The sequence below is a fragment of the Cervus canadensis genome, chromosome X (genome assembly GCF_019320065.1).
Source record: "Cervus canadensis isolate Bull #8, Minnesota chromosome X, ASM1932006v1, whole genome shotgun sequence".
Classification (NCBI taxonomy): Eukaryota; Metazoa; Chordata; class Mammalia; order Artiodactyla; family Cervidae; genus Cervus; species Cervus canadensis.
In genome coordinates, this window is record NC_057419.1 from 12,788,037 (window position 1) to 12,814,893 (window position 26,857).

The window sequence follows — 26,857 nt, forward strand, 5'->3', positions numbered from 1 at the left end:
AGATCTCTTGTCTTTCCCATTCTATTGTTTTCTTTATTTCTTTGCCTTGATCACTGAATAAGGCTTTCTTGTCTCTCCTTGCTATTCTTTGGAACTCTGCTTTCAGATGGGTATATCTTTCTTTCTCTCCTTTGCCTTTAGCCTCTTTTTTCTCAGCTGTTTGTAAGGACTCCTCAGACAACCATTTTGCCTTTTGCATTTCTTTTTCCTGGGGATGGTCTTGATCACTGCCACCTGTACAGTGTCAGGGACCTCCATCCATAGTTCTTCAGGTAGTCTATCATATCTAATCCCAGAAATCTGTTTCTCACTTCCACTATATAATCGTAAGGGATTTGATTTAGGTCATACCTGAATGGCTTAGTGGTTTTCCCTACTTTTTTCAATTTAAGTCTGAATTTGGCAATAAGACATCCACGATCTGAACCATAGTCTGCTCCTGGTCTTGTTTGTGCTGACTGTATAGAGCTTCTCCATCTTCAGCTGTAAAGAATATAGTCAATCGATTTCGGTATTGACCATCTGGTAATGTCCATGTGTAGAGTCATTTCTTGTGTGGTAGAGGGTGTTTGCCATGACCAGTGCGTTCTTTTGGCAAAACTCTATTGGCCTCTTCCCTGCTTCATTTTGTACCCTATGGCCAAACTTGCCTGTTACTCCAGGTATCTTGAGTTCCTACTTTTGCATTCCAGTCCCTTATGATGAAAAGGACATTCGTTCTGGTATTAGTCCCAGAAGGTCTTACAGGTCTTTATAGAACTTTTCAGGTCTTTATGGAACTTTTCAACTCCATTTCTTCAGTATCAGTGGTTGGGGCACAGACATGGATTACTGTGATACTGAATGATTTGCCTTGGAAACGAACAGAGATCATTCTGCTGTTTTTGAGACTGCATACAAGAATTTCATTTTGGATTCTTTTGTTGACGATGAGGGCTACTCCATTTCTTCTAAGGGGTTCTTGCCCACAGTAGTAGATACAGGCAGTCGTCAGAATTAAATTTGCCCATTCCAGTCCATTTTAGTTTACTGATAACTAAAATGTCGATGTTCACTTTTGCCATCTCCTGTTTGACCATTTCCAATTTACCTTGAATCATGAACCTAACATTCCAGGTTCCTATGCAGTATTGTTCTTAGCTTTGGTTACATTCTGGTATTGGAGAAGTCTGTTAGAAATAGCAAAAGACTTTAAAACATAATAGGATCATAGGCAACTAAAACAATTATTTAACCAAAGTCATAAAAAAAGGAAAACAAATATACATCAAATAATGGTCCAGAAACACAAGTTTGTTATCAAAAAGGATCACTTCTAACAGAGCAAAATTGAATTCCAGTCCTGCAGTAGCTCACATTACAAAATCCATTTAATTAACTTGAATCTAAATTTAGTTAATCCTGACTATGCAAAAAACCTTTTCCTCAGGGTTTCTTTTCACAATTTCTTATCACTTTCTGTATCTAGCCTGCTTTTCATTTTCCTTCCAAAGAAAATCAACCAGCTCATTTTTTTCTTTCTTCCCCAATAAAATGTAATTCCATTTCTCATAACTTCTTTACTGAAAACACATTGTATCTTTTGCTGTGTACTGCAACATTACTGTATTATTCCCCATAGCTTTAATAAAATGTTTGAATTAGAGTCCTCAACTCTTAAAACCTTAATTTTCAGGAAAGCTAAGAAGTAAGCAATTATGAACTATCTTTACATTGGCATTCTATAGACTGGTGAAAATAAACACCAGTGATAATCTCTAAAATCATGTGACTTCTTATAGATAACATCTCAGGATAACATCAAACATTTTCATTAATAGTCAGAAATACTTCTAGGTTTTTGGATTAATAACTGATATCTCGGTCTCTTTCATCTATTTAATAAACTTTCCATCACTTATAATAACACAGCTCTAGAACTTTAAGTTACCAAATATCTTGAAATATTTTAGGTAGACATTTCTAAAATATAACTACTTTAAAGATTTTATCTCAAAGTTCTTATTTCATTTGCATCTAAAGTTTCATCATGTTGAGTTACCTTTCTCGCAAAATAGTTAGAAGGTCTTATTAATTAAACATAGGTACATTAAACTTAAAATGTTATATTAATTAGATCAACAAACTTAAAAAATATTAAACAAAATTAATTCCTGATTAACATCAGGAATCAATTTAATATTGACTATTTCCCAGTTCATATGAGCCTGAAAGTCATCTTGAAAGGTCAATTTTAAATGTTAAGCACTTTTTACTAACATTAAATAGAACTCTTTATAAATTTAGACAGAACTGTTTAGAAGCAGAAAGTAAAACTGAAAGTCACTCAGTCATGTCCAACTCTGAATTCTCCAGGCCAGAATACTGAAGTGGGAAGCCTTTCCCTTCTCCAGGCAATCTTCCCAACCCAGGGATCAAACCCAGGTCTCCTGCATTGCAGGCAGATTCTTTACCATCTGAGCTACCAGGGGAGCCCAAGAACACTGGAGTATGTAGCCAACCCCTTCTTTTAGAGTTACCTCAGATTTATAAAGTGCACATAGACATACCCAGGCAAACTAGAGATTCCATGACTTTACTAAAAAATCAGATATGAACCAGGTATTGCAAAATAAACTTAGTTTACAAAACAGTTGGAATACATTAAAGTTGCTTGCTCAAATAACTAAGGTTTACTATCTGATGATGAAGATGGAGGACTGATGCTCAAGCTGAAACTCCAATCCTTTGGCCATCTGACGCGAAGAATGACTCTTCTGAAAGGACCCTGATGCTGGGAAAGATTGAAGGCGAGAAGAGAAGGGGACAACAGAGGATGAGGTAGTTGGATGGCTTCACCAACTCAATGGACATGAGTTTGAATTAACTCTGGGAGTTGGTGATGGACAGGGAGGCCTGGTGTGCTGTGGTCCACAGGGTTGCAAAGAGTCAGACACAACTGAGCAACTGAACTGAACTGGACAGGGTAAGGTAGACAATTCAAGGGAAAACAACAGGCTAGGCTTCCCCTTAACAACTCAGTACCATTTTACTGAGTGTTTTAGTAAGCAAAGTCTTCCCAGTCTCTATATGAGGCTAACCACCTAGTATCCAAACTCAGTTTTCCCAGTGCCTTTACACTGAGGGGACACTGCTCAAGCAGCACACTGCCAGTCCTTCAACAGAGATTAATACACTGAGTATTAAAAGTGAGCAACCTAGATACATCTTCTTGAAACAAGTTTCAAGATAACATTTTCCCTGCACCAAATAAAACAGGATTATCTACAATACAGGAGATCTGAGAACCAGGAAAGACTCACTCAAATCTATCCAGACTCCCTGAGGAGGTGGATGGGCACATGGGGGATATACTGGTACCAAGGTTCTGGTTTCTCATAGAGTTCAGGCAGAAGAGAGAAACCTGCTCTGGGTCCCTTCATGATGGCTGCCAAAACTGTCAACCTAAAGAAAATAGTCACAACCTAAAAGTTGAGTTATATTTGGTAGGAATTTTTAAAAAGCATCTCAAGTAACCCTGAGGGAACTGTTTCCAACAAGCAGTTTATATAGAAGTCTGTAGCAAGATGAAGGTAGTCTGAACATCAAAAGCTTATTGTTGAAGGGCATAGCCCAGATGGCAGCAAAGGAAGACACAGAGTCCACATCTCCCCATGCCTAGGATGCCTTCCAGTCACTGGTCAGGGACCTCCTGAGGACAGGATGATGGGAGGAGCCCCAGAGAAAACCAGGTACCAGACAGAGGGGTGTGGAGAAAGCTCAAGGCCTGGGACCATCAACCGAGGGTCTACTGGAGGAAGAGAGCTATTTGGAAGCCATTGTGCTAGGAACAGCAGTACTTGCTCCATCAGGAAGGGAAGGGATCTCCGAGGAGACAGAAAGAACCCTGGGGTTCTGCCTTCACTTGATCCTGGGGAGCCTTCTGGGCCCCAAGGGCCTGGACCTCTGGCCTCTGGGGCCTCTCCTCCCTCTGATGGAGCCTTCTTCCCTCTGGGGCACCCTACACTCTTCAGGGATCCCACCATCTGAGTAGAGCCTGTGAATGAGAGAGGGAAGGAAAGAAAAAGGATGGCTGGGCTTTGGGAGGCACCTGAAGGCTTCATGGAATAAAGCACTGTCTACTGTCCCCTTCCTTTCCCCCCTCGGCTCTGAGGAACCTCCTAAGGTGCTCAGGCCAAGCCCTTTGCCCTTCACCTTCAGGATCACTTCCACCTTTGGGGCCCCCTCCACCCTCCAAGGCCCCCCTCCAGGACCCTCTCCAGGGGGACCTTCTCTCTAGGGGTCACCCTCCACTCCTCCCTCCAGGTTGAGGCCTCTGCCACCCTGGAGCCCCCTTCTACCCTCCAGGGTCCCCCTCCATCATTTCTTTTCCTCTTCCCTCCAAAGACCCTGTCCTACATGTGCCCCCTTCCATGGGCTCTGTCTGATCTCTGGACTTGGCTCTCTGCCATTCAGGAGCCCCCTCTACCTTTCAGTTCTCTCCTCCTTCCAGGGGCCCCCTCCACCCTTCAGTACCCTCCCCACCCTACTCTGGCCCCAGAGTCACTTCCGAGGGCACCTTCAGCCCACAGAGGTCCTGCAGGTACAGAAGGGAGTGGAGACAGAGCAAGGCTGCCCAGGGAGGGGTTCCTCCAGATGTGAAGGAGAGAAGAATCCTACTGGTGTTCCCCCATCCAGGACCTAGGGAGTCTCCTGGGGGCCTGGCCTTATTCTCATACCCCAAAGCCAGAGGCACTGCAGAGGCCCTCTTGGTGGGTGGGGCCTGGACCCCTACCCCACACCAGGATCCTCTCTGAAGGATTGGGTACTGAGTCAGAACCCCACTCGCAACTAAACACCTGCACCATCTAAGCCATCTTCATTCAAGCCTCTCTTCACAGCCTAAGTTTTATCTGCCTTTTGGTGTTTTGGGTTTTTTTTCAGTGTTTTTACTATTTACTAGTGGAGTTCAATTTTACATTCCAGTGTTGTTTCATGCATATTCTTATTTTTTTCTACTATTTGTTAGTTTTCTAGAATTAGTCTATTATTTTTTACTCTTCATTATGATTCTGCTCCCTCATTTATATATATATAAATTTTTTTTTTTTTTTCCTTCTCTCTCGCTATTGAGTCTGGCTTTACCCTTCAGGAATTGTTATCTTTCATTCTTTCTAAGTTATTCCACTTTTTCTTTTTCCTATCTGTTTATCTCTCTCTTTTTTTTTGCGGGGGGGAGGGGAGGTCTGTACCCTACAGCTTGCAGAATCCAGCTTCAAAGGTCAGAGACCAGATCTGAACCCCTGAGTCATGAGCGCTGAGTCTGAAATTCTGGAATAACAGAACCTCAGGCCCCAAGGATATTAATCAGAGTGACATCTCCCATAGGTACACATTTCAACACCAAGACCCGACTCTAACCAGTGGTCCACAAACTCCACTGCTGGAAACCTCAGGCCAAACAACTAGTGAGACAGGAACATAGTACCACCCATCCAAAAAATAAAGTTACAGATGAAAGAACAAGACAAAAAACTACAAGATCAAATAAATGAAGAGGAAATAGGTAATGTATTTGAAAAAGAATTTAGAATAATGGTAATAAAGAAGTTTCAACAGATCAAAAATAGAATGGAAAAAAAATAAGAAACATCTAATATATTTAACAAAGTTAAATTAAAAAATAACGAATAAAAAAAAAAAAATAACGAATAAACACAGTCACTAAAATTAAAAATACTCTAGAAAAAAATCAGTAACAGAAAAACTGAGGCAGAAGAATGGATAAGTGAGCTGGAAGACAGAATGACAGAAGTAACTGCCAAGGAGCAGAATAAAGAAAAAAGAATGATAATAATCGAGAACAGTCTCAGAGACCTCTGGAACAACATTAAATGGGCTAATATTCAAATTACAGGAGTCCATGTAAACAAAAGCCTATAATGCCTTTTCAAAATCCAGATGCCTATCAGAATTATTTTAGAATATTTCAAAAATACAAATGTCCAGGCATTGCTTTTTTCCCCCCAAAGCTCCAGATATGTTTCTGATGAGCAATCATGTTTAAAAACAGGACTATATGATGATCCTTCACTTTATCTAGTTATCTCACTTTTTTTCCAATACAAAACATTCACTTCAGTTTAGATATTTTCTTACTGTGCCTGACTTATAAACTGCTGACATCACTACTTTGTGGCCATGATAGTATAACAAGGGTAACTGGAACAAAATTACTAGGATAGTCAATCTGCTGAGAACATCACTAAGGACTAAGGGACAGGTAGAAATATACAGCATGGACATGCTGGACAAGGATGTTCACATTCTGGGCAGGCAGTAGCAGAAGGGTGAGAGATTTCATCATGCTACTCAAAACAGCACATGACTTTAACTGTTTATTTCTATGTATTTCCCAGTTAATACTGCTGGATCACATGATAGGGAGAGGTGGTTAACTGGGACCAGAGAGGCAAAACCAGGGATAAGGGAGACCTACTATTCGTAACAGGCAAAAACCTGGAAATAACTGAATATCCATCAAAGAATCAATGAATAACCAAACCACATTTGGCTTTCCACAGGAGGTAGAATAATGACTCAGCCACAGACAGGAGTAAAATACTGACAGATGATACAACATGAATAAACTTTGAAAACCTTATAATGACTGAAAGATATCAGAAACAAAAGACCACATGTTGTATGTGTTTTAAGCAATAGGCAGAGAATGGTCCCAGGTAGTAATTCCTGGGGTTTTTTGGTTAGAGATGATGACAATACCCAAAATCAGGTAATAGTATAATCATGCATCTTGAATGTACAAATAACACTGCACCATACAGTTTTAAACTATTACAGGAGCAAATTATATAGTATGTGACTTTTACCTCAATAATTTTTAAAACATACAGCTAAGAAAGAAAAAAAAGAATAAACAGGAATTAAACAGCGTACAATAAGTAATAGGAACTTTATACAAAAAGAGAGTCAAAGAAGAAATATTAAAAATGAGACACTGACAGCAAATAAAGGAGTAGGCATTCTTAAGTTGGAAGTAAATGTGAACGACACATATATTCCAAATAAATGTCACAGATGCTAGGCTGGATTTGCTAAAGAGCAAACTACAGCCTGTCTTTTAAAAGACACACAATGAATCCAAGCAAATGGCTGGGAAAGGCAAAGCTATGCAAACAGAAACTATGTAAGAGTCGAGTGACTATATTAATGCCAAGCAAAATAAATAAATATAAAGACAAAGAGGTAGCTTTCATGATAAAATGATCAATACTCACAAAAATCTAACTGTTCTGAATGTATATGCAAGTCCTAAAATATGTGATGCCAAAGCGACCAATGCTGACTTTTTAAAAATAGTCTTAAAAGGGGGTAAGGATGGGAAGGAGATGGGAAATAATTCCTTAAGATGTAAACTCAGAAGAGCCATTTCTAGGTATGAAATCTGTACTCCTGTGCAACCACTAACACAGTATTTAAGGTGCATTTTTAAAGTTAAATGCCCTTGTTAAGAATAAAATGGGGGGCAGATGTAGGATCATAAAACAGCCCTAAGTTTTTAATATAAATCCAAGATGACCATTAAATATTCCTGAGTATCTTTTCCAAAACTCTTATCAGAGAATTTTTTAAACTGACCAATAAGTACTCATTTAAAAAGTGCAAGGTAAGAAACTATGGTAAGTATTACTACAAAATAAGACCAAAGAGGAACAGAGTCTAGAATAAACTATCTTTTATGTTTTTAAGAGCTAAAATCTTAAATTTAAATCATGCTTTTTAAATTAGCATTAAAAAGTGCATCACGATGATCTAGACCAAGAAAACAATCCCCACGAAACTCTATCTTACTAAGAAAAAACTACCCAAACTTTTAACTTGTTAAGCTGATCTTTACTATAAACTTTAAAAGCACTTTAGCTTCCCTCTTCACTGACATTCTGGGGACAAGCTCAAAATAATGAAAGGAAGAAGAATGTGTGTGCTCAGTCACTCAGTCACACACGACTCTTTGAGAACCCCACGGACTGCAACCTGCCAGGCTCCTCCATCCACAGGATTGCCGTGGCAAGAACACTGAAGAGGGTTGCCATTACCTTCTCCAAGGTAGCAGAAAATGGCACTTTAGCACAGACAGGATTATTTTGAAATGAAACTATAGAGAAGCCATAGACAAGGGTACTTCTGAAAATGGGATATAAGATCTTCCTTTTGAAAGCAGGAAAAATGGAGGACTCTCAATCACAAGAAGGTATCACAGAAGGAAAGAAACCCAGAATTAAATGTGCATTAACAACCTTAACCTTGGTCCCCTTTAACTGTTAACCTGCCTCCCACCCCCAACATCTCACATGCCTTAAGTGGTAAATGGTATTTATACTTGGCCCATTTTGAAGAGCTATTCAACTTTCCAAGCTATGTCTCATGGCTATGAGGCAGAAGATAGAGAGACTCCAGATTGGACATTTATAATCAGCCAGCCCTCTCTTTGCATTTCCTGAGATAAGAGACAGGTGGGTTGCAACTGAGGAATTTATAATCAGACCCATACTTGCTCTTGGAAATAGCAATAACAAAACAAACAAGGTAGACAGCAAGTTTTTCTCTCTTTTTAACACTTCAAGAGAATAAGTATAGCAAGGCCAAAGAGAAGCAAAGGCCCTTCAAAGTACAAGATAAGGGAGACAGTACACATGTGCAGGAAGGGTTCTTGGTGTTAAAAGTCAAGGGATAACTCCAGGCCATTAAGGGTCTTGCTCTTCCCATCTTGGGAGATCATATCTTGGGAAGTCCATCTTGGCTCAGAGGTGCATGCACACCCCAGAGGAAGGTCCCACAGTAAGTCAGGTATGGAAAAAGAAACAAGCTAACTGGCCTGAAGGAAGACAAAGACCCAGCAGATCTGCCCTATATAAATGACTTAATGTCCCTTCAGTGTGCACCTCCTCACTAAGGGGAATGCCCACACCCTTTCCCTTAGTTTGTGCATCTCAACCTTGATCTCAACTAAACAATTTCTCTACGTGATCTCCCACTTGTTGTTGTGCCATGTCTCTAATAATAAACTTTGTACGTACATTTACAGTTTCTGCCTCCATGATAAATGCACTTTTCACTGGGGACAAAGAACAGGGAAAATTAGCTTCTAGCCTCTAGCCCTTTGGTGACTTGGAGTCCTAGATTTTATCCAAGCTACCCAGGATCAATTCCTGGGCAGGGGATTAAGATCTCACCACCGCTCACTATTGCCTCTCTAATATCAGAGACAACAAGTATACATGTTATTAAATTCTATTTCTCTCCTGCAAATTTATTTTATCACAGAGGGGTTTCAGCCAAGAAACTAGAAGGGGTGACCAAAAATTATTTTTTCCTCCTGTAATGCAGGCAGAAATATCTGTGCTATTTCTATGCATTAAAAAAATCTTGCACTTATCACAGTCAAGTTTTTATCGCTCTGATTTATTATCTCAATTTATAAGCCAATCATTTGAAAATTCAGTCCACGTTCAAATAGAGCAATCATTAGCCTAACTTAACAACAATCTACAGGGAATTTCCTGGTGGTCCAATGGTTAGAACTACCTTGGCCTGAGTTCAATCCCTGTTCGGGGAAACTGAGATCCTGAAAGCCCAGAGGATTGTAAAAAAAAAAAAAAAAAAACACCATCTAAAAACATGGGCAGATAGGTGTTAATTTCAACTCAATGTTAATGGTTTTCTTAATATAAATTAGCTCTCTGGATATCTGATTTCAAAAATATTAGGATCATTTTAGCATGAGTTCAAACAGCTCAAAGCATCATGAGCTGCAATTCAAAAAAATAAAAAATCATCTAACAGGGACTTCCCTGGTGGTACTGTGGAGAGGAATCCACCCTGCCAGTACAGGGAACATGGGTCTGCTTGCTGGTCCGTTAGATTTCACATGCTGCCGAGCAACTAAACTCCTGTACCACAACTACTGACCCCGTATGCTGCAACTTCTAAAGCCCATAAGCCTAGACTGTGGGCTTCGTAACAAGAAGCCACTGCAAAAGAAGCCTGAGCACCAAAACTAGAGAGTAGTCTCTGCTTTCTGCAACTAGAGAAAGCTCTTAAGCAGCCACAAAGACCCAGTGCAGCCAAAAATAAATTTAAAAAAATAAAATCATGTAGCCGATATAAAAAAAGTCTACATTGATTCCATTATTCAGTTCAGTTCAGTTGCTCAGTCATGTCCTACTCTCTGCAACCCCATGAACCACAGCACGCCAGGCCTCCCTGTCCATCACCAACTCCCAGAGTCCACCCAAACCCGTGTCCAATGATTCGGTGATGCCATCCAACCATCTCGTCCTCTGTCATCCCCTTCTCCTCCTGTCCTCAATATTTCCCAGCATTAGGGTCTTTTCAAATGAGTCAGCTCTTCATATCAGGTGGCCAAAGTATTGGAGTATCAGTTTCAACATCAGTCCTACCAATGAACACTCATGACTGATCTCCTTTCGGATGGACAAGTTGGATCTCCTTGCAGTTCAAGGGTTTCTCAAGAGTGTTCTCCAACACCATGGTTCAAAAGCATCAATTTATCAGTGCTCAGCTTTCTTTATTGTCCAACTCTCACATCCATATATGATTACTGGGAAAACCATAGCTTTAACTAGATGGACCTTTGTTGGCAAAGTAGTGTCTGCTTTTTAATATGCTGTCTAGGTTGGTCATAACTTTCCTTCCAAGGAGTGTTTTTTAATTTCATGACTGCAGTCACAATCTGCAGTGATTCTGGAGCAAAAAAAAGAAAAAACTCAGCAGTGGCCACTGGACTGGAAAAGGTCAGTTTTTATTCCAATCCCTAAGAAAGATAATGACAAAGAATGCTCAAACTACCACACAATTGCACTCATCTCACATACTAGTAGTGATGCTCAAAATTCTCCAAGCCAGGCTTCGGCAACATGTGAACCATGAACTTTCAGATGTTCAAGCTGGTTTTAGAAAAGGCAGAGGAACTAGAGATCAAACTGCCAACATCCACTGGACCATCAAAAAAGCAAGACAGTTTCAGAGAAACATCTATTTTTGCTTTATTGACTATGTCAAAGCGTTTGACTGTGTGGATCACAACAGACTGGAAAATTCTTAACAAGATGGGAATACCAGAGCACCTGACCTGCCTCTTGAGAAACCTGTACGCAGGTCAGGAAGCAATAGTTAGAACTGGACATGGAACAACAGACTGGTTCCAAATATGAAAAAGACTCCATAATCGGCCAAGTGTACTTCATTTTGATTTACTGACTGATGCCTCCTAAGTTTTATCACCCAAGTCACGATTCCTATCAAACAGAAGTTTTATTCATACCTTAATAATGACTACCAAATATTACCCAGTTAGTTAGACTTTTAAAAGAGTTATTTTACTTTTTAAAAAGGAAGTCTTTCAAATCTAAGAAAGTTTCCATTTGTAAGCTGGCAATTCTGAATTGTGCACCAATATTAAAATACTTTCTGTAATCTCTTCTGAACTGTATATATGGTGTTATACCAAAATTTTATATTAACATTCTTACATAGAGCCTACCCAAGACTTTGTTCACTAACAGGTAAAAACTCAAACCATAATTGTTTAAAAGGCAACTTTCAAAAAAAAAAAAAAAGGCAACTTTCCGAACAAGAAAACAGTTTCTAGTGCCTCAAATTAAATACAATTTCTAAGTAACACAAAATTACATTATTTCTACTGTTACTTTTTTAACTCAAACAACTACCTTTCTAAACTGGGAAATGAATACATTGACTCTGACAGTCCAGTGGTTAGCTGAGTGCTAACTGGATTCAATCCCTATGGGAAGCTAAGTTCCTCAAGTCATGAGGCTCAGCCAAAAAAAAAAAAGAAAGAAAGAAAAGGAAATGAAAATATGCTTAAATGTCAGCAAATATAAAATATATATAAGGAAACTTTAACTATCACCACTGAAAGATTACAGTACAAAAACACCATTTCTAAAACCATATTAATACATTTTTCTCCGTATCAGTTCAGTTCAGTTCAGTTCAATCATTTAGTCGTGTCCTGACTCTTTGTGACCCCATGGATTGCAACATGCCAGGCGTCCCTGTCCATCACCAACTACACATAAGCAGATCAAATCTAGAAAAATGGATGTTTTAATCAATTTTAAATTTCCAGTTCTCAAAAACATTTAAATAACAACCATTCTAAAAATATCCCTCAAGGTAAAAAGGTACACATCGGTGAACAGCCGACAAACTACAACTTCCCTAACCTCTTTAATGATTAATGTTATTGTTTAGTTGCTAAGTTATGTCCAGCTCTTTGTGACCCTATGGACTATAGCCTACCAGGCTGCTCTCTCTATGGGATTTCTCAGCAAGAATACTGGAGTGGGTTGCCATTTCCTTCTCCAGGGGATCTTCTTGACCCAGGTAATTACCCAAAAAAACACCCCAAACCCAAAGTTTTGATAATATTTTGTAGATAAGACTAAATATTTACAAAGATACCTCTAAATAAACAGTAGCAATACATTCCCAGACCTCCAGCATTATTTTAAAGGAGTACCATATTAGTAACAGTCTATAAACCAAAAATATCACTTGCCATCTGGTTCTACAAAGATTGAGTCACTAGCCATGGCAGCTACCGACCTCAACACATCCTGAAAGAAGCTCAGGGTGGAGAAAAAGAAAGAGGTACTCTGCTCAGGAATAACTGACTGATCATGTTTTCAGGCAGTTAACATACCTTTGGTAAAAAAATTTTATATTCTGCATGTTCCCATACTTTAAAAAGCACTAAAATCATTAAGATAACCATTCCCTGGAAAAGGGAATAGCAACCCACTCCAGTACTCCTGTCTGGAGAATACCATGGACAGAGGAGGCTAGTGGGCTACAGTCCATGGGGTGGCAAGAAGTCAGACAGGACTGAAGCAATCCAGAATGCGTGCATGCTGGTGAATAGCAGTAAATCTTCTACCAAGTTTATATTCTGACTTACCTCTTACCTAGGCAGATGAGTTCCTCAGAACAATCTGAGAGGCTGTCTCCCAGGCTGCTGTCCTCAGTAAGGCTCTAAACAAACCTGAAACTCACAGATCTCATATTCGGCTTTTTTTATTTCAGCAAACAATTCTATTTCAATTATATTCTTACCTAACAAAAAAATCAATCCAAAACATTTTCTAAACTACAAGGAAACTCACCGCTGATAATTTCTGTTAAAAGGCCTCTCTAATCAGTTAAAATACACTCTAACTTTAAAAAGTTGAGGGACTTCCCTGGTGGTTCAGTGGTTAAGACTCAAAACTCAACAAGGCACTGGGCCAGGGTTCCCTCCCTTGTCAGGGAACTAGATCCCACATGCTGCAACTAAGACCCAGAGCAGCCTAATGAATTAATTATTTTTAAAAAGCCTGTAACCTACTTAAGGTCATGTGACAGTTCAAAAACTTTGATTAGGTAACAACTAGCTGTTTACAGCTTATTTTAATCTAACTCAGATGGTACAGAGTCTGACTTCAATGCTATAGACCCAGGTTTGATCCCTGAGCCAGAAAGATCCTCTGGAGAAGGAAATGGCATCCCATTCCAAGTTTTCTTGCCTGGAGAATTCCACGGACAGAGGAGCCTGGTGGTTTACAGTCCATGCGGTCGCAAAGAGTCAGACACCACTGAGCAACTTCACTTCACTTTAAATCTAAAATTTCCAACACTGTGTGTATATGGCAATCCTTCAAAATCTTTTATTAGAGAGCTTTAAGAGTCCACGATTAGGGGACTTCCCTGCTGGCCCAGTGGTTAAGACTCTGAGCTCCCAATGCAGGGGGCCCAGGTTCGATCCCTGGTCAGGGAACTAGATCCCACATGCTGCAACTAAGACCTGGTGCAGCCAAATAAATGAATAAATATTTAAAAAAAAAAAAAAAAGAGTCCACGATTATAACAATTCCAATGGCACATAACAACATTATACTGAAAAATTTTTTTTTCAGAGACAGAGAAACTAACCATTGAGAGAAAGCACCCCTGATGAAAAGAGACTTCAAACACAGGCCTAAAGAAACTATGATGTCCAATTTGTGCATGTTAAATCCTAGCAGTTTTACTTTATGCCAAATATAATTAAATAAAGCTTGAAAAAGTAGGAGAGGTGAATCCATAAGTTTGCAACACAACCCAGAATATTTCACTTCACTTAAGTGACTAATATTAAGGTTAATGAGTCTTGACCTAGGAGAGAGGAATTCACAAGTCTCAAAGCTAAATATTAATCAAGTTAATTTCTATTTCACTGAAAATATTTACAATAGTCAACAAAATAACATTACTCCATGTTCTACAAAGCTACAATTCTACATAATGAAAGTTCAAGCCTTCTCATTATTAGAAAATTACTTAATTTGAGAGACAAGCTCACCTTTATAACTAATAATTGAAGAAAGTGAAAGTGAAGTCGCTCAGTCATGTCCGACTCTTTGTGACCCCATGGACTGTAGCCTGCCAGGCTCCTCTGTCCATGGGATTTTCCAGGCAAGAATACTGGAGTGGGCTGCTATTTCCTTCTCCAGGGGATCTTCCCAACCCAGGAAATGAACCCAGGTCTCCCGCATTGTAGGCAGATGCTTCTACCGTCTGAGCCACCAGGGAAGTCCCAGTTGAAGAGAGTTTCTTAAAATTTAAACCCAAAACTGCATCATATTGTAAACAGTTAATATCAAATCCCCAACACTGAATACCATCAATTGAGAATTTATCTGAGTTCATGTATTTAGATATTTAAAGTTATGAACAAGTAAGAATCAAAAGTCATGGTATCTTTTTAATTATCATAACTGGAGTAACACATTTGCCCATTCTTTTTCAAATTACCATCAGTATGCTCAACTTCAGCAAAGCACAGCACATTCTCAACCTCACTGACCCAAGTTAAAAGATCAACTCTACAATATAACATCCCCTTAAAGTCAAAATTTTTTCAGTTTATTTGGGCAACTTTGAAAGTATTCAATTTCTTTAAACTAAGAACAACAATCATGGTCGCTTACATCTTATTAGATCTAGTCACTATTTACTTTGCCAGTGATAATTTTAATGCAGCAATTTTCACATACAGGATAAAAGTTTAAGTTTTAGCCAATCAACTGGACTTAGTGAAAAAATTATTACAGTTCAGCTGATGGTCACTCTTCGCTGAGGAAACAAAGGGAGATTATGGGGAAAAGAAACTCAACTACACAAACTCAAACTAAAGATGAGAATCATGTCAGGAAAAACACTTTAAAAGTAAAAATCACATAACATTTCCTTCTCAACTGCACTACAGAGAAATTCACAATAACCAATTTCATCTAAAAAAAGAAACTAATGGAAGCAAGAGTTGTCCAAAATTTCCAGCTTCCAGACAGGAGAATATATACTTTAACCAGATTTTGCTCAGGAGACAAAAAATGACAGGCTTAAAAACGTAGGGCCTTTGTACAATCATAAAATTAGATGACTAAGGTTCATTTAATGTGCTTAGGGTTGTTAAGCATATTCAGTGTTTATGAAAGCTGCTGTGAAGCTTGGTAACGATAAAAGAAATATACTTTTAGATAATAATGCTTAATTTTTGTTCAGTACTATCAAGCTACAGGAGCTGAGACAAAGGCATACTCCTTGCTAGTATTTCCCTGTTTATATCTACAACCTCTCGAAGCTCGCAGAGTCATTTCTGCACCATTTCCCGCCATCTTGGTCGACAGGGGCAGCCATTAACTAAATGACAGTGCCAACAACTTTTCACGCACAGCCAAAGCTCCCTGGTCTCCTTCACACAAGAAACTAGGCTCCAGAAACAACACGATCATAAAATGACATTGACGGTAATATTTCTTAACGGCTAGACCCAAAGAAGTAAACAAATCACTTAACTTCTGGTCAAACACGTAAAGATCTGTATACCGATGAAATGCCTAGTTTTAACTCTTCACTGATGTCAGGTACTGCAAGTCTTACTTTCCGAGAACAGGATATAAGAAAGCTTAAAACGAAACTAAAATTAGACGCTAGAGAAATAACTGCCAAAAAAAAAAAAAAAAAGTCCGAGTGGTATACGGCTGAAAATTTTACAACTGTTCATATTAACGGTCTAGTGACGGTCAAGTTCACTCATGATTGTCTTACCTTGAGCAACAGGGTCTCAGTCTTGGCGCCATCTTCGTGAAGGTTCAGGAACCCAAAGAGGCGGCTATGGGAAGAAATACAGGACACTTGTTAAGGCTGGGGTAAAGCTACCCGGTCTGTCCGTTCCAGATCCGGAGGCCTCAGCAGCAGCCACTGCTTCCAAGGGGCCGCTACCGCAAGCACCCCAAGGTCCACTGTCCTCAAAGGGCGGCTCCAGTCCGTGCCGAGGCAGTTGGGAGAATGACGGCGGTCCTTACCTGTCCAATCCGCTGAGCTCCTCCCTCTCTTCGGCTGTCAAGCTTAAGGTCCCTTCCTTAGTCTTGCCTCTCGGTTTTCCCGCCGCCATTTTCTGTTCCTCATCACTGAAAGCAGGGGCGGCTGCTGCGAGCGAAACTCCGCAGGATTTCATGTAAATGCAACCAACGCAAAACTCCCAAATCTGAAACCTACCAACTCCCAGTCCGGAGCTGGAAAAGACGCACTAGCGGCGAGAAACTGGCAAACCAACTTTATCGCCGCTGCCTTGTCCAACACGACTCACAGCGAAGAAAAACCCCAAGGTTAGCAAAAGCAGCGGACACGCGGGTACGGAGTTCGGCTACCAGAATCACATCACCGGATTAGCGGAGACAACAGAAAAGGCGGAACGTCGCTGTAATGGAAGAATTTCTTAGAATCACAAACTTCACTAGCCACCAGCACAAAGTTGTTGTAATCGTGTCACTGGGCGAACCCCAAGTGGCCGTGACGCCCGCACCCCCTCAGCCAGGCGCCGCCAATTGAAACGAATTGTTCGTCTCACGTGACCTTTGTTGACTTACGTCAGTTGCGGCTCCACTGAACTTGCTGGATACCCGAGTCCGACCCCAACCAGGGACAGGAAGGGGCGGAAAGTCCCGTCAGTAATTGGTTAATGGACGCGTCAGTCGGGGAAAGGGTAGCCACCAGATACACCAAAAAGTTTGGTTGTGCGAATTACATACACCCTAGTAGCAAAAGGGAGGTGAGGTTCTCATTACTTTGGGAGCACACGTAATAACCAAAGGAGGCAGTACGGGGAAAGATGAGATAAGGAAAATACTGCGGACGACGTCCGTACGCATAAAGGGTATATGCAACTCCTTTACCGGCTCCGCAGCGCGAGGCTTTATGTTCTAGGACCTCGCTGGTTGATACTATCTGTAACAACTACAGGACACTGAACTTAGGCTCGCAGAAGAGACTTTTAGGATTTCTGGAAAATCATGACGCTGCGCCCTGAACTCTGCCTGCCCTGTTGCCTCTCAGCCGCGTGCTAAGAGAAAGAAATAAGGACCCTAAGACCTCAAACCACTCACTGACCCAGACTGAGTGAATAGCTTTACCTGCGATCTGCTTCGCTGACCAGGTGGAACTCCACAAATTCCTTAGTGTGCTGCAAGAATCTCCAAATGGAACAGTAATCAGAGCTGCTTATGACCAACCTTAGGCAAAGGAATGGTTAAGGTCATTACGGTTTCAAGATGACGTCAGCCTTTAAAAACAAAATGTAACAGAATTTTATTCTTATTTTCTCTTCGTTGTGAATAAATCAGTGAGAAATTATAAGAAAAACTAGACTTCTAAAACTGCTCTTTTCAAAAGGCTAGTTTCACAGTATTTCATGTGACAGATTTTTTACAGCTGTACACTCGTGAATGTACATTAATCCACTCATGAATGGTAGAAAAATGCTGATTTTTAACAAGCATCTTAAGAAACTTGGGGCTTCCCTGGTGGCTCAGACGGTAAAATGTCTGCCTGCAATGCGGGAGACCTGGGTTCAATCCCTGGGTTGGGAAGATCCCCTGGAGAAGGAAATGGCAACCCACTCCAGTATTCTTGCTTGGAAAATCCCATGGACGGAGGAGCCTGGCAGTCTACAGCGCATGGGGTTGCAAAGAGTGGGACATGACTGAGTGACTTCATTCATTTAAGAAAGCTGATTTTGTTTGGAGTAATAAAATATCCCTTGGTCCAAAATAGACAAGCTAGGATTTCTCTTGTGGCACACTAGAAGACATGAATCTGCCTGCCAATGTTGGGGAAATGGTTCCATCCTTGGTTGGGGACGATTCCACAGGCCTCTGAGCAACTAAAGCCAGTGTGTAACAACTATTGAGCCTGTGATTTTGGGCCCATGAGGCACAGCTGCTGAGCTGGCATGCCGCAGCTACTGAAGTACCTACAGCCTGTAGTCAGCAACAAGAGAAGCTACCCAATGAGAAGCACATGCACCACAAGGAAGAGGAGTAGTGTGACTAAAGAAAGCATGATGCAGCAATGAAGACACAGCACAACCAAATTAATTTTTTAAAAATCATAAAGTAGACAGCATATTAAAAAGCAGAGATGTTACTTTGCCAACAGAGGTCCGACTAGTCAAGGCTATGGTTTTTCCAGTAGTCGTGTATGGATGTGAGAGTTGGACTATAAAGAAAGCTGAGCATTGAAGAATTGACGCTTTTGAACCGTGATGTTGGAGAAGACTCTTGAGAGTCCCTTGGACTGCAAGGAGATCCAACCAGTCCATCCTAAAGGAGTTCAGTCCTGGATGTTCATTGGAAGGACTGATGTTGAAGCTGAAACTCCAGTACTTTGGCCACCTTATGCGAAGAGTTGACTCATTGGAAAAGACCCTGATGCTGGGAGGGATTGGGGGTAGGAGGAGAAGAGGATGACAGAGGATGAGATTGTTGGATGGCATCACTGATTCAATGGACATGGGTTTGGGTGGACTCCAGGAGTTGGTGATGGACAGGGAGGACCCGCATGCTGCGGTTCATGGGGTCACAGAGAGTCAGACACAACTGAGCGACTGAACTGAACTGACACAACATATATTTAAATTTTGGCTTAACTTTTTAGGACAATTTACAGGTAGCCCAATCAATACATTAAAACACATTTACTGAGGAACTCTGGAAACCCTACTGTTTTGTACATATGCATGCATACTCATTATTATTTGACAAATACTGACTATACTAACTCTAATTCTATAGTTTACAGTAGGTGTTTAGTTACTTTCTCTGATATATTTCTACTGAATTTCCCTTACTCTGCTTTACTTGAATGATTATATATTCCTCAAACATGACTGAGCATGTGAACTGAACTGAACCCTGCATATAAGTTAAATAAGCAGTGTGACAGTATACAACCTTGACATACTCCTTTCCCAATTTTGAACCAGTCATTTGTTCCATGTAAGCCTCTAGCTTTGCTTCTTGACATGCTTAGAAGTTTCTCAGGAGACATGTAAATTGGTCTGGTAGTCCCATCTGTCTTAAGAATTTTCTACTGTTGGTTGTGATTCACAACAGTCAAAGGCTTTAGTGTAATAAATGAAGCAGAAGTAGATACTTTTGTGGAATTGCCTTGCTTTCTCTATGATCCAATGATGTTGGCAATTTGATTTCTGGTTCTTCTGCCTTCTCTAACCCTAATGTGTACATCTGGAAAATCTTGGTTGACATACTGCTGAAGCCTAGCTTGAAGAATTTTGAATATAACCTTACTGGCAGATGCAATTAAATACCTAGAGTAAATTAAGTATATATATTATTTTATAAACTAAAATACCTACAGCAATAAACATAAAATACCTATAGTAAATTAAGTATATATATATAACTTTATAAACATAAAGTAAATTAATAAGATGACCCTTATGACTGAGAAATATTTGATATTTATACACACATCCATAAGCAGAAATATAGGTATTAAAGAATTTATAGATCATAATTTATACAGATAGTTTTAAATTATATAACAAAATCATGATTTATCTAGTTGTATAAGTAGATCTTAAGATTGTTCCTTATATTAGCACCGAAATCTCTTATGAGCAAACCTAATTTTAATCAGTTCTTACTGGTGTCATGAAGATTGTGTAATTGGCATTGATAAGCATTGATGAGAGAATTGAATACTGATTTTTCACTGACAATTGATAAGAAACCAGAGTGAGCAGATTTTCAGTTTGAAATCTTCAGTTGCAAAAACAATTTGCTTTTTCTTCTAAGCTAGAATCTTCTGAGGCATGGGTTTATGGACACTCCAGTGTTCTTGCCTAGAGAATCCCATGGACAGAAGAGCCTGATGGGCTATAGTCCATGGAGTTGCAAAGAGTTGGGCACAATGTGCATGCATGTGCATGCACGCGCGCACACACACACACACACACACACACACACGCACGCATACAGAAGCAGTAAAAGAGGAGACGTTAAGGATAAATGGATAATAATTTAAAAGGTGCTTTACAAAAATTTACTGTTTAATTCCATGATATAATGAACATTTACTGAAAGACCACCCTGCCCCCCTGTGACCCATCCTTCAGAAGCTGTGTAAGTACATTCTGCAATACAGAGTGATGACTGCTGTGGAATATACTGAAATTTCTACAGAGCTTGCAGAAGAGGTCTCTATGGAATCCTTTCCTAAGTGCCTAAAAGAACTTGGGAAGGCTTTGGCAAAGGCAGAAATGGAGAGGCAATAGATGTGGGAGTGGGTATGTGTTGCAGGCAGTTGTTCAGTCACTCAGTCATGTCCAACTCTTTACAGCCCCATGGACTGCAGCATTCCAGGCTTTGCTGTCCTTCAACATCTCTCAGAGTTTGCTCAAACCATGTCAATCAACTCAATGATGGCTCCAACGATCTCATCCTCTGTTGTCCCCTTCTCCTCCTGCCCTCAACCTTTCCCAGCATCAGGGTCTTTTTCAGGGAGTCAGAACTTCCAAATAGGCTGCCAAAGTGCTGGAGCTTCAGCTTCAGCATCAGTTTCTCCAGTGAATATTCAGGACTGATTTCCTTTATGATTGGTTGGATCTCCTTGCAGTCCAAGGGACTCTGAAGAATTTTCAACACCACAATTGGAAAGCATCAAAATTGGCATTCAGCCTTCTTTATGATCCAACCCTCACATCACAGATGACTACTCGGAAAACCATAGCTTTGGCTATACTGACCTTTGTCAGCAAAGTAATGTCTAAGCTTTTTAATACCCTGTCTAGGTTTGTCATAGCTTTTCTTCCAAGGAGCAAGCATCTTTTAATTTAATGGCCACAGTCACCATCTGCAGTGATTTTAGAGCCCAAGAAAATAAAGTCAGCTACTGTTTACTCATCTGTTTCCCGTGAAATGATGGGCCTAGATGCCATGATCTTAGTTTTTTGAATGTTGACTTTTAAACCAGATTCTTCACTCTTCTCTTTTACTGTAACAAAGAGGATCTTTAGTTCCTCTTCACTTTCTGCTCTTTCACTTTCTGGTCATGTCTTCTGTGTATCTGAGGTTGTTAATATTTCTCCCAGCAATCTTGATTCCAGCTTGTGCCACATCCAGCCCGGCATTGCATATAAGTTGAATAACCAGTAAGAAAATACACAGCCTTGACATACTCCTTTCCCAGTTTTAAACAAGTCCATTGTTCCATGTCTAGTTCTAACTGGTGCTTCTTGACCTGCATACAGGTTTTGCAGGAGGCAGGTAAGGTGGTCTGGTATTCCCATCTCTTTAGAATTCTTCATAGTTTTTTGATCCTCATAGTCAAAGGCTTTAGCATAGTCAATCAAGCAGAATTAGGTGTTTTTCTGGAATTCCCTTGCTTTTTATATAAAAAATTTTCCTTTGCCTTTTCTAAATCTAGCTTGTACATCTTGAAGTTCGTGGTTCATGGACTGTTGAAGCCTAGCTTGAAGGATTTTGCACATTAACTTGCTTGAGTATGAAATGAGTGCAATGGTGTGATAATTTGAACAGTATTAAACACTGCACTTCTTTGGGATTGGAAGGAAAACTGACCTTTTTCAGTCCTGTGGCCACTGCTGCATTTTGCAAATTTGCTGGCTTGTTGAGTGCAGTACTTTAACACCACCATCTTTTAGGGTTTGAAATAGCTCAACTGGAATTCCATCACTTCCACTAGCTTTGTTCATAGTGATGCTTCCAAAGGCCCACTTGACTTCATACTCCAGATTGTCTGGCTCTAGGTGAGTGATCACACCATCATGGTTATCTGGATCATTATGATCTTTTTTGTATAGTTCTTCTGTGTATTCTTGCCACCTCATCTTAATCTGCTTCTGTTAGGTCCAAACAATTTCTGGCCTCTATAGTGCCCATCTTTACATGAAACATTCCCTTGATAGCTCTGATTTTCTTGAAGAGGTCTTTTGTCTTTCCCATTCTATTTTTTTCCTCTATATTTTTACATTGTTCACTTAAAAAGGCTTTCTTTCCTCTTCTTGCTGTTCTTTGGAATGCCAAACAGATGGGTATATTTTTCCATTTCTTCTTTGCCTTTCACTTCTCTTCTTTTCTCGGTGCTAAGGCCTCCTCAGACAACCATCTAGAGCAATCATCAATAGGAGAATATTGGAACCCACCAAAATGAAGATAGCCCTTGTCAAAGGGCAAAGGTGAAGTCACCATAAGACTGTTGGAGGGGAGGAGCAATCATATTTTAAAATGAAATCTCATACCCACCAAAGATGCACAGAGGGTACAAATAAAACCTTGTGTACATTAGGACCCAGGGATGGGGCAGTGACCTCCACAAGAAACTAAGTCAGACCTGCCTTTGAGTGTTTGAGTATTTCCTGCAAACAGGTGGGTCAGCAGTGGCCACGGGGATAAGGGTTCTGCAGCAGTAATCCTGGGAAGCATGGTGTGTGGTCCTCCTGGAGGCGCTGCCAAGAGCCCCACCATAGAGCTACCAAGCACATGACCCACAATCAGAGAACAATTATACCAAAGAAGTTATCACACTGTGGCAAAAGTTCTAGGCCCCGAAACAGATTTCCCAACCAGCAAAGGAACTGAGAAATTCCAGAGAATTTGAACAACAGTAGGACAGAGGAGCCAGGTAGGCCGCAGTCCATGAGGTCGCTAGGGGTAGGACATGGCTGAGCAGCTTCACTTTCACTTTCTACTTCCATGCATTGGAGAAGGAAATGGCAACCCACAGCAGTGTTCTTGACTGGAGAATCCCAGGGATGGGGGAGCCTGGTGGGCTACTGTCCAGGGGGTCGCACAGAGTCAGACACGACAGAAGCGACTTAGCAGCAGCAGCAGGATTTGTTTCAGTTCAGTTCAGGTCAGTTGCCCAGTCATGTCCGACTCTTTGCGATCCCATGAACTGCAGCATGCGAGATCTCCCTCTCCATCACCAACTCCCGGAGTCCACCCAAACCCATGTCACGATTTGTTTACAGAATCCAATAGGACTGGGTAGAGAGACTCTTAGGGGGCACAAACAAAACCTATGTATACTGAAAGAGTTAAAGTTTAGCCAGGGAGTCCAAGGCACTTTAAGGATTGGTGAACACTCTGTGCTGTTTCCTTAAGCCTTATGCAAGAATGTATCTTGTCTGAGAACTGGCCTTTCTTTAGTACCTGAACTGATGACTACACAGCACAATGTCTTACTTATGAATATGCTTTTCTTAGGCTCTATGTTAATGATTATAATTGTAACAAGTCTTGCCTGGGAACCAGTTTCTCAAGACTTGTACCCCTGATTACACAGCAACAGTATATCTTGCCCATAAAAGTTGCCATGAACCCAGTTTCCTTGGCTAAATTTATGCCTGTTATCTCAGAATGTATGCCTCCAGAAAGTTCTAATGGAAACTTTACAAAACAGAGACATTGTTTTTATCTATTCTCAGCAGCCAGTTGAGAAGTATATAAGGCCACACTTAAACTAGTGAGACAGATACTCCCCTATCCCCTTCTGATGTCTATGTCAGAAGCTTTTTCTATCACTTTCACTTTAAATAAAAATCTGCACAAAACTATGAGTGACTGAGACTGTCTTTGGTCCCAAAGTTAAATCTTTTACTTCAAAGACCAGGAATCCAGCAGCACTGTTCACCTTAAGCTATTAGTGCTGAAGAGGAAAATTAAAAGTTACATCCAGCTAGAAATAACTTCATGCTGGGTCCGCTTCCAGAACTCAGCTTGCTCCTTGCAACTCAAATTGATCCTTGCAAAGTAACATAAGTTACATAGTTTCAGGAAAACGGAAACTTAAAACAAGGCTAGGAGCTGAAATTTACCTCTCTCACCCTTGTCCTACTTTTGCAATACCCAACCACTGTAATCCTGTTTAACCATGTTTGTTTGTGTACAGGTCAGGCATACCCCCTGCTGTGTCCTAACCAACCCCCTAGTTTAAACTAGACTGTTAACAGTCAGCACTGCCCACTATAGTCTTGAGGTCATGCACTGCCTATGAAAAGTTTGTAACCCCTTTGTTCAGGGATCAGAGCTGGAAGTGTTATCTCCCCTGGGCCCACCAGTATAATAAACCTGAGTTCTCCAACTCTTCAGCTAGTGAAAGTGATGCTTGGTTTCTCTGCAACATATCTGCAGGCTCCAGCAGAGATTTCAACCACACGGTCACCTTGAGCCGCCAGATCAATGGCTTGGCCAGGCTGGAGTGGAAAACTCTGAGACTAATGAAGTGGCATGCTACCTGATGGTTTTCTGGGTACTCTTTTGGAGTGGCGTTCTGATTCTCTGCATGGCCAAGCTCACCAGTAACTCAACCAGTAACTCTGGATTGACCAACTCACCAGTAACAGCCAATATAAGATAAGACCTCAGGACACAGAACCAGGCAGGTCCCATAGCCTGAAGGAGGAAGAGCTTGATCACCTCCTGTAAGACCACCAGTTAGGGACCTTCACAGAGAGGTGAGGCACTGTGACAAACTCTGAATGTGTGTGAGTGAGTGCCCAGGTTTATCCTCCTTCCGGGGCTGAGAAGGAGGGCTCCTGATTAACCTGACACAAATGACGAATTTAGAACGTCCTATGTTGGTGAACTTTGATATGTGCGGTGCTGCTGACAAAACCTCAGTAACCCCCATATTTTGAATTGTGGGGGCTTATCATGGGAACGGCCATACACATTTGATGACAAATACATGTGTAACCAGCATCCCAAAACATTGGGTGTTATGAAGAGCCCTTTCTTCATTCTTAGACCTGGGCCTGTGTCACATGGGCTACCTGGAAAAATATAGAGGCAACTGGGAGAATAAGGACAAAGTAGCACTGCTCCAAAACAGAACTATTGATCCCAAATGTAAGCTGGGGATGTGTAAACCAGTCAATTTCACTATCTTCAACCCTGGAGACTCAAGATGGGAAAAGGGTCAACCGATTGGCATCTATATTAATGGAAGAGGTCTTGACCCAGGAACTGTATCAATATTCCAGAGCATTTCTATCCCACTCCAGGTTTCCACACACAGGCTCTTCCATTCTTTTTATGAAGAGATGGAAAGTGGTCCCCCTCCTCTTCTAGCCAAAACTAATAGTCTGTTCATAGCTCTGGCAGAGACCATAACCCAGAGATTAACGGTTAATTTTTGCAGTGGGTGTGGGGAAACTAATATGAGAGACCAATGGCCCTGGGAAGCTAAAGAATTAGATCCCCAAAGACCCTTCAACAACTCAGGGGAGCCTGCCACTTAAAGACTTCCATAAGTCAGCAAAAGCTCTCTAGCACAGTGGGGCCCATTATTCAGAGTTCTGGTAGGAAACCTCACTTGTCTTGCTCCAAAATATTATAATAGAAGTATTCATACTTCTGGTTGGTGGGAAAGCCCAAACTATAGAGAGCCTAATCCTCACCTGCTAGCAAGCTTCCGCAGTTTAAATACCAGATGGGATGACTTGTTCACTGAAGGCCATTGGCCTGCTCCAAAAGGATTATATTGGATTTGTGGAACTAATGCATATCCAGTTTTGCCACCCAGCTGGTCAGGGGCATGGATATTGGAGATTATCCATCCCTCCTTTTTCCTACTCCCCCTAGCCCAAGGTGAATAATTGGGAGTCCCAGTTTGGTGGGAGTCCCCACCAAAAAGCATAGGTCTCTACAGATTGGAGAATGGAAGGATGACAAATGGCCTCCTGAACACATAATCCAATACTACCGGCCAGTCACATGGGCAGATGATGGGTCCTGGGGTTACCAAACCCCAATATACATGCTTAACAGAATTTTTCGGCTCCAGGCAGTGATGGAAATCATTACGAATGAAATGGCCAAGGCTCTTAATTTACTGGCAGAACAACAAACCAAGATGCATAATCCTGTTTATCAAAACTGCCTAGCCCTAGATTATTTTACTGACTGCAGACGGGGGCGTCTGTGGAAAGTTCAATCTTAGCAATTGTTGCCTACAGATAGATGATAAAGGCAAAGTTATAGAAGAAATAACCAGAAAAATGACTGACAAAACTCATGTCCCACTCCAGATTTGGAAGGGATGGAATCCAGGAGAACTATTTGGGAAATGGTTTTCTTATCTAGGTGGATTCAAAACCATAATAGAAATAGTCCTGCTCCTCCTTGGGAACTGCCTCCTCTTACCTTGCCTCTTGCCATTATTCATGAGGAAAATTTTCAGCCATTGTGGTGAGGAGGGCCACCACACACCTCCTAGCTTTGAAAGGTTTTGAGCCCCTGAGCCAAGAAGATCAAGACATTGATGCCTTATGAGATTTGAGGGCCACCAAAGAGGGGATTGAAGAGAAAAACTGAAAACTTACACCCAGCTAGAAATAACTTCATGCTTGTTGTGCTTCTATAACTCAGCTTGCTCCTTGCAAAATCATCAAAGTTATGGAAACTTACAA

The 26,857-nt window shown here is 40.8% G+C and overlaps 1 protein-coding gene across 8 annotated transcripts in view; it reads right to left on the reverse strand.

Annotated features, from left to right (window-relative positions):
* The window catches only part of LOC122434312 (lysine-specific demethylase 6A-like), a 168,111-nt gene extending 151,179 nt beyond the window's left edge, over nucleotides 1-16,932 (reverse strand). For 7 of the 8 annotated variants that reach the window (XM_043457501.1, XM_043457497.1, XM_043457503.1 and 4 more), the window contains exons 1-2: nucleotides 16,428-16,932; nucleotides 16,171-16,234 (exon numbers count right to left, since the gene is read on the reverse strand). In XM_043457501.1, the coding sequence (XP_043313436.1) occupies nucleotides 16,171-16,234; nucleotides 16,428-16,579 (216 nt within the window). In that variant the 5' untranslated portion in view covers nucleotides 16,580-16,932. The remainder of the gene's footprint in view (nucleotides 1-16,170; nucleotides 16,235-16,427) is intronic. The other variant, XM_043457504.1, reaches the window with a different exon arrangement.
* Between the last annotated feature and the right edge of the window lie 9,925 nt (nucleotides 16,933-26,857).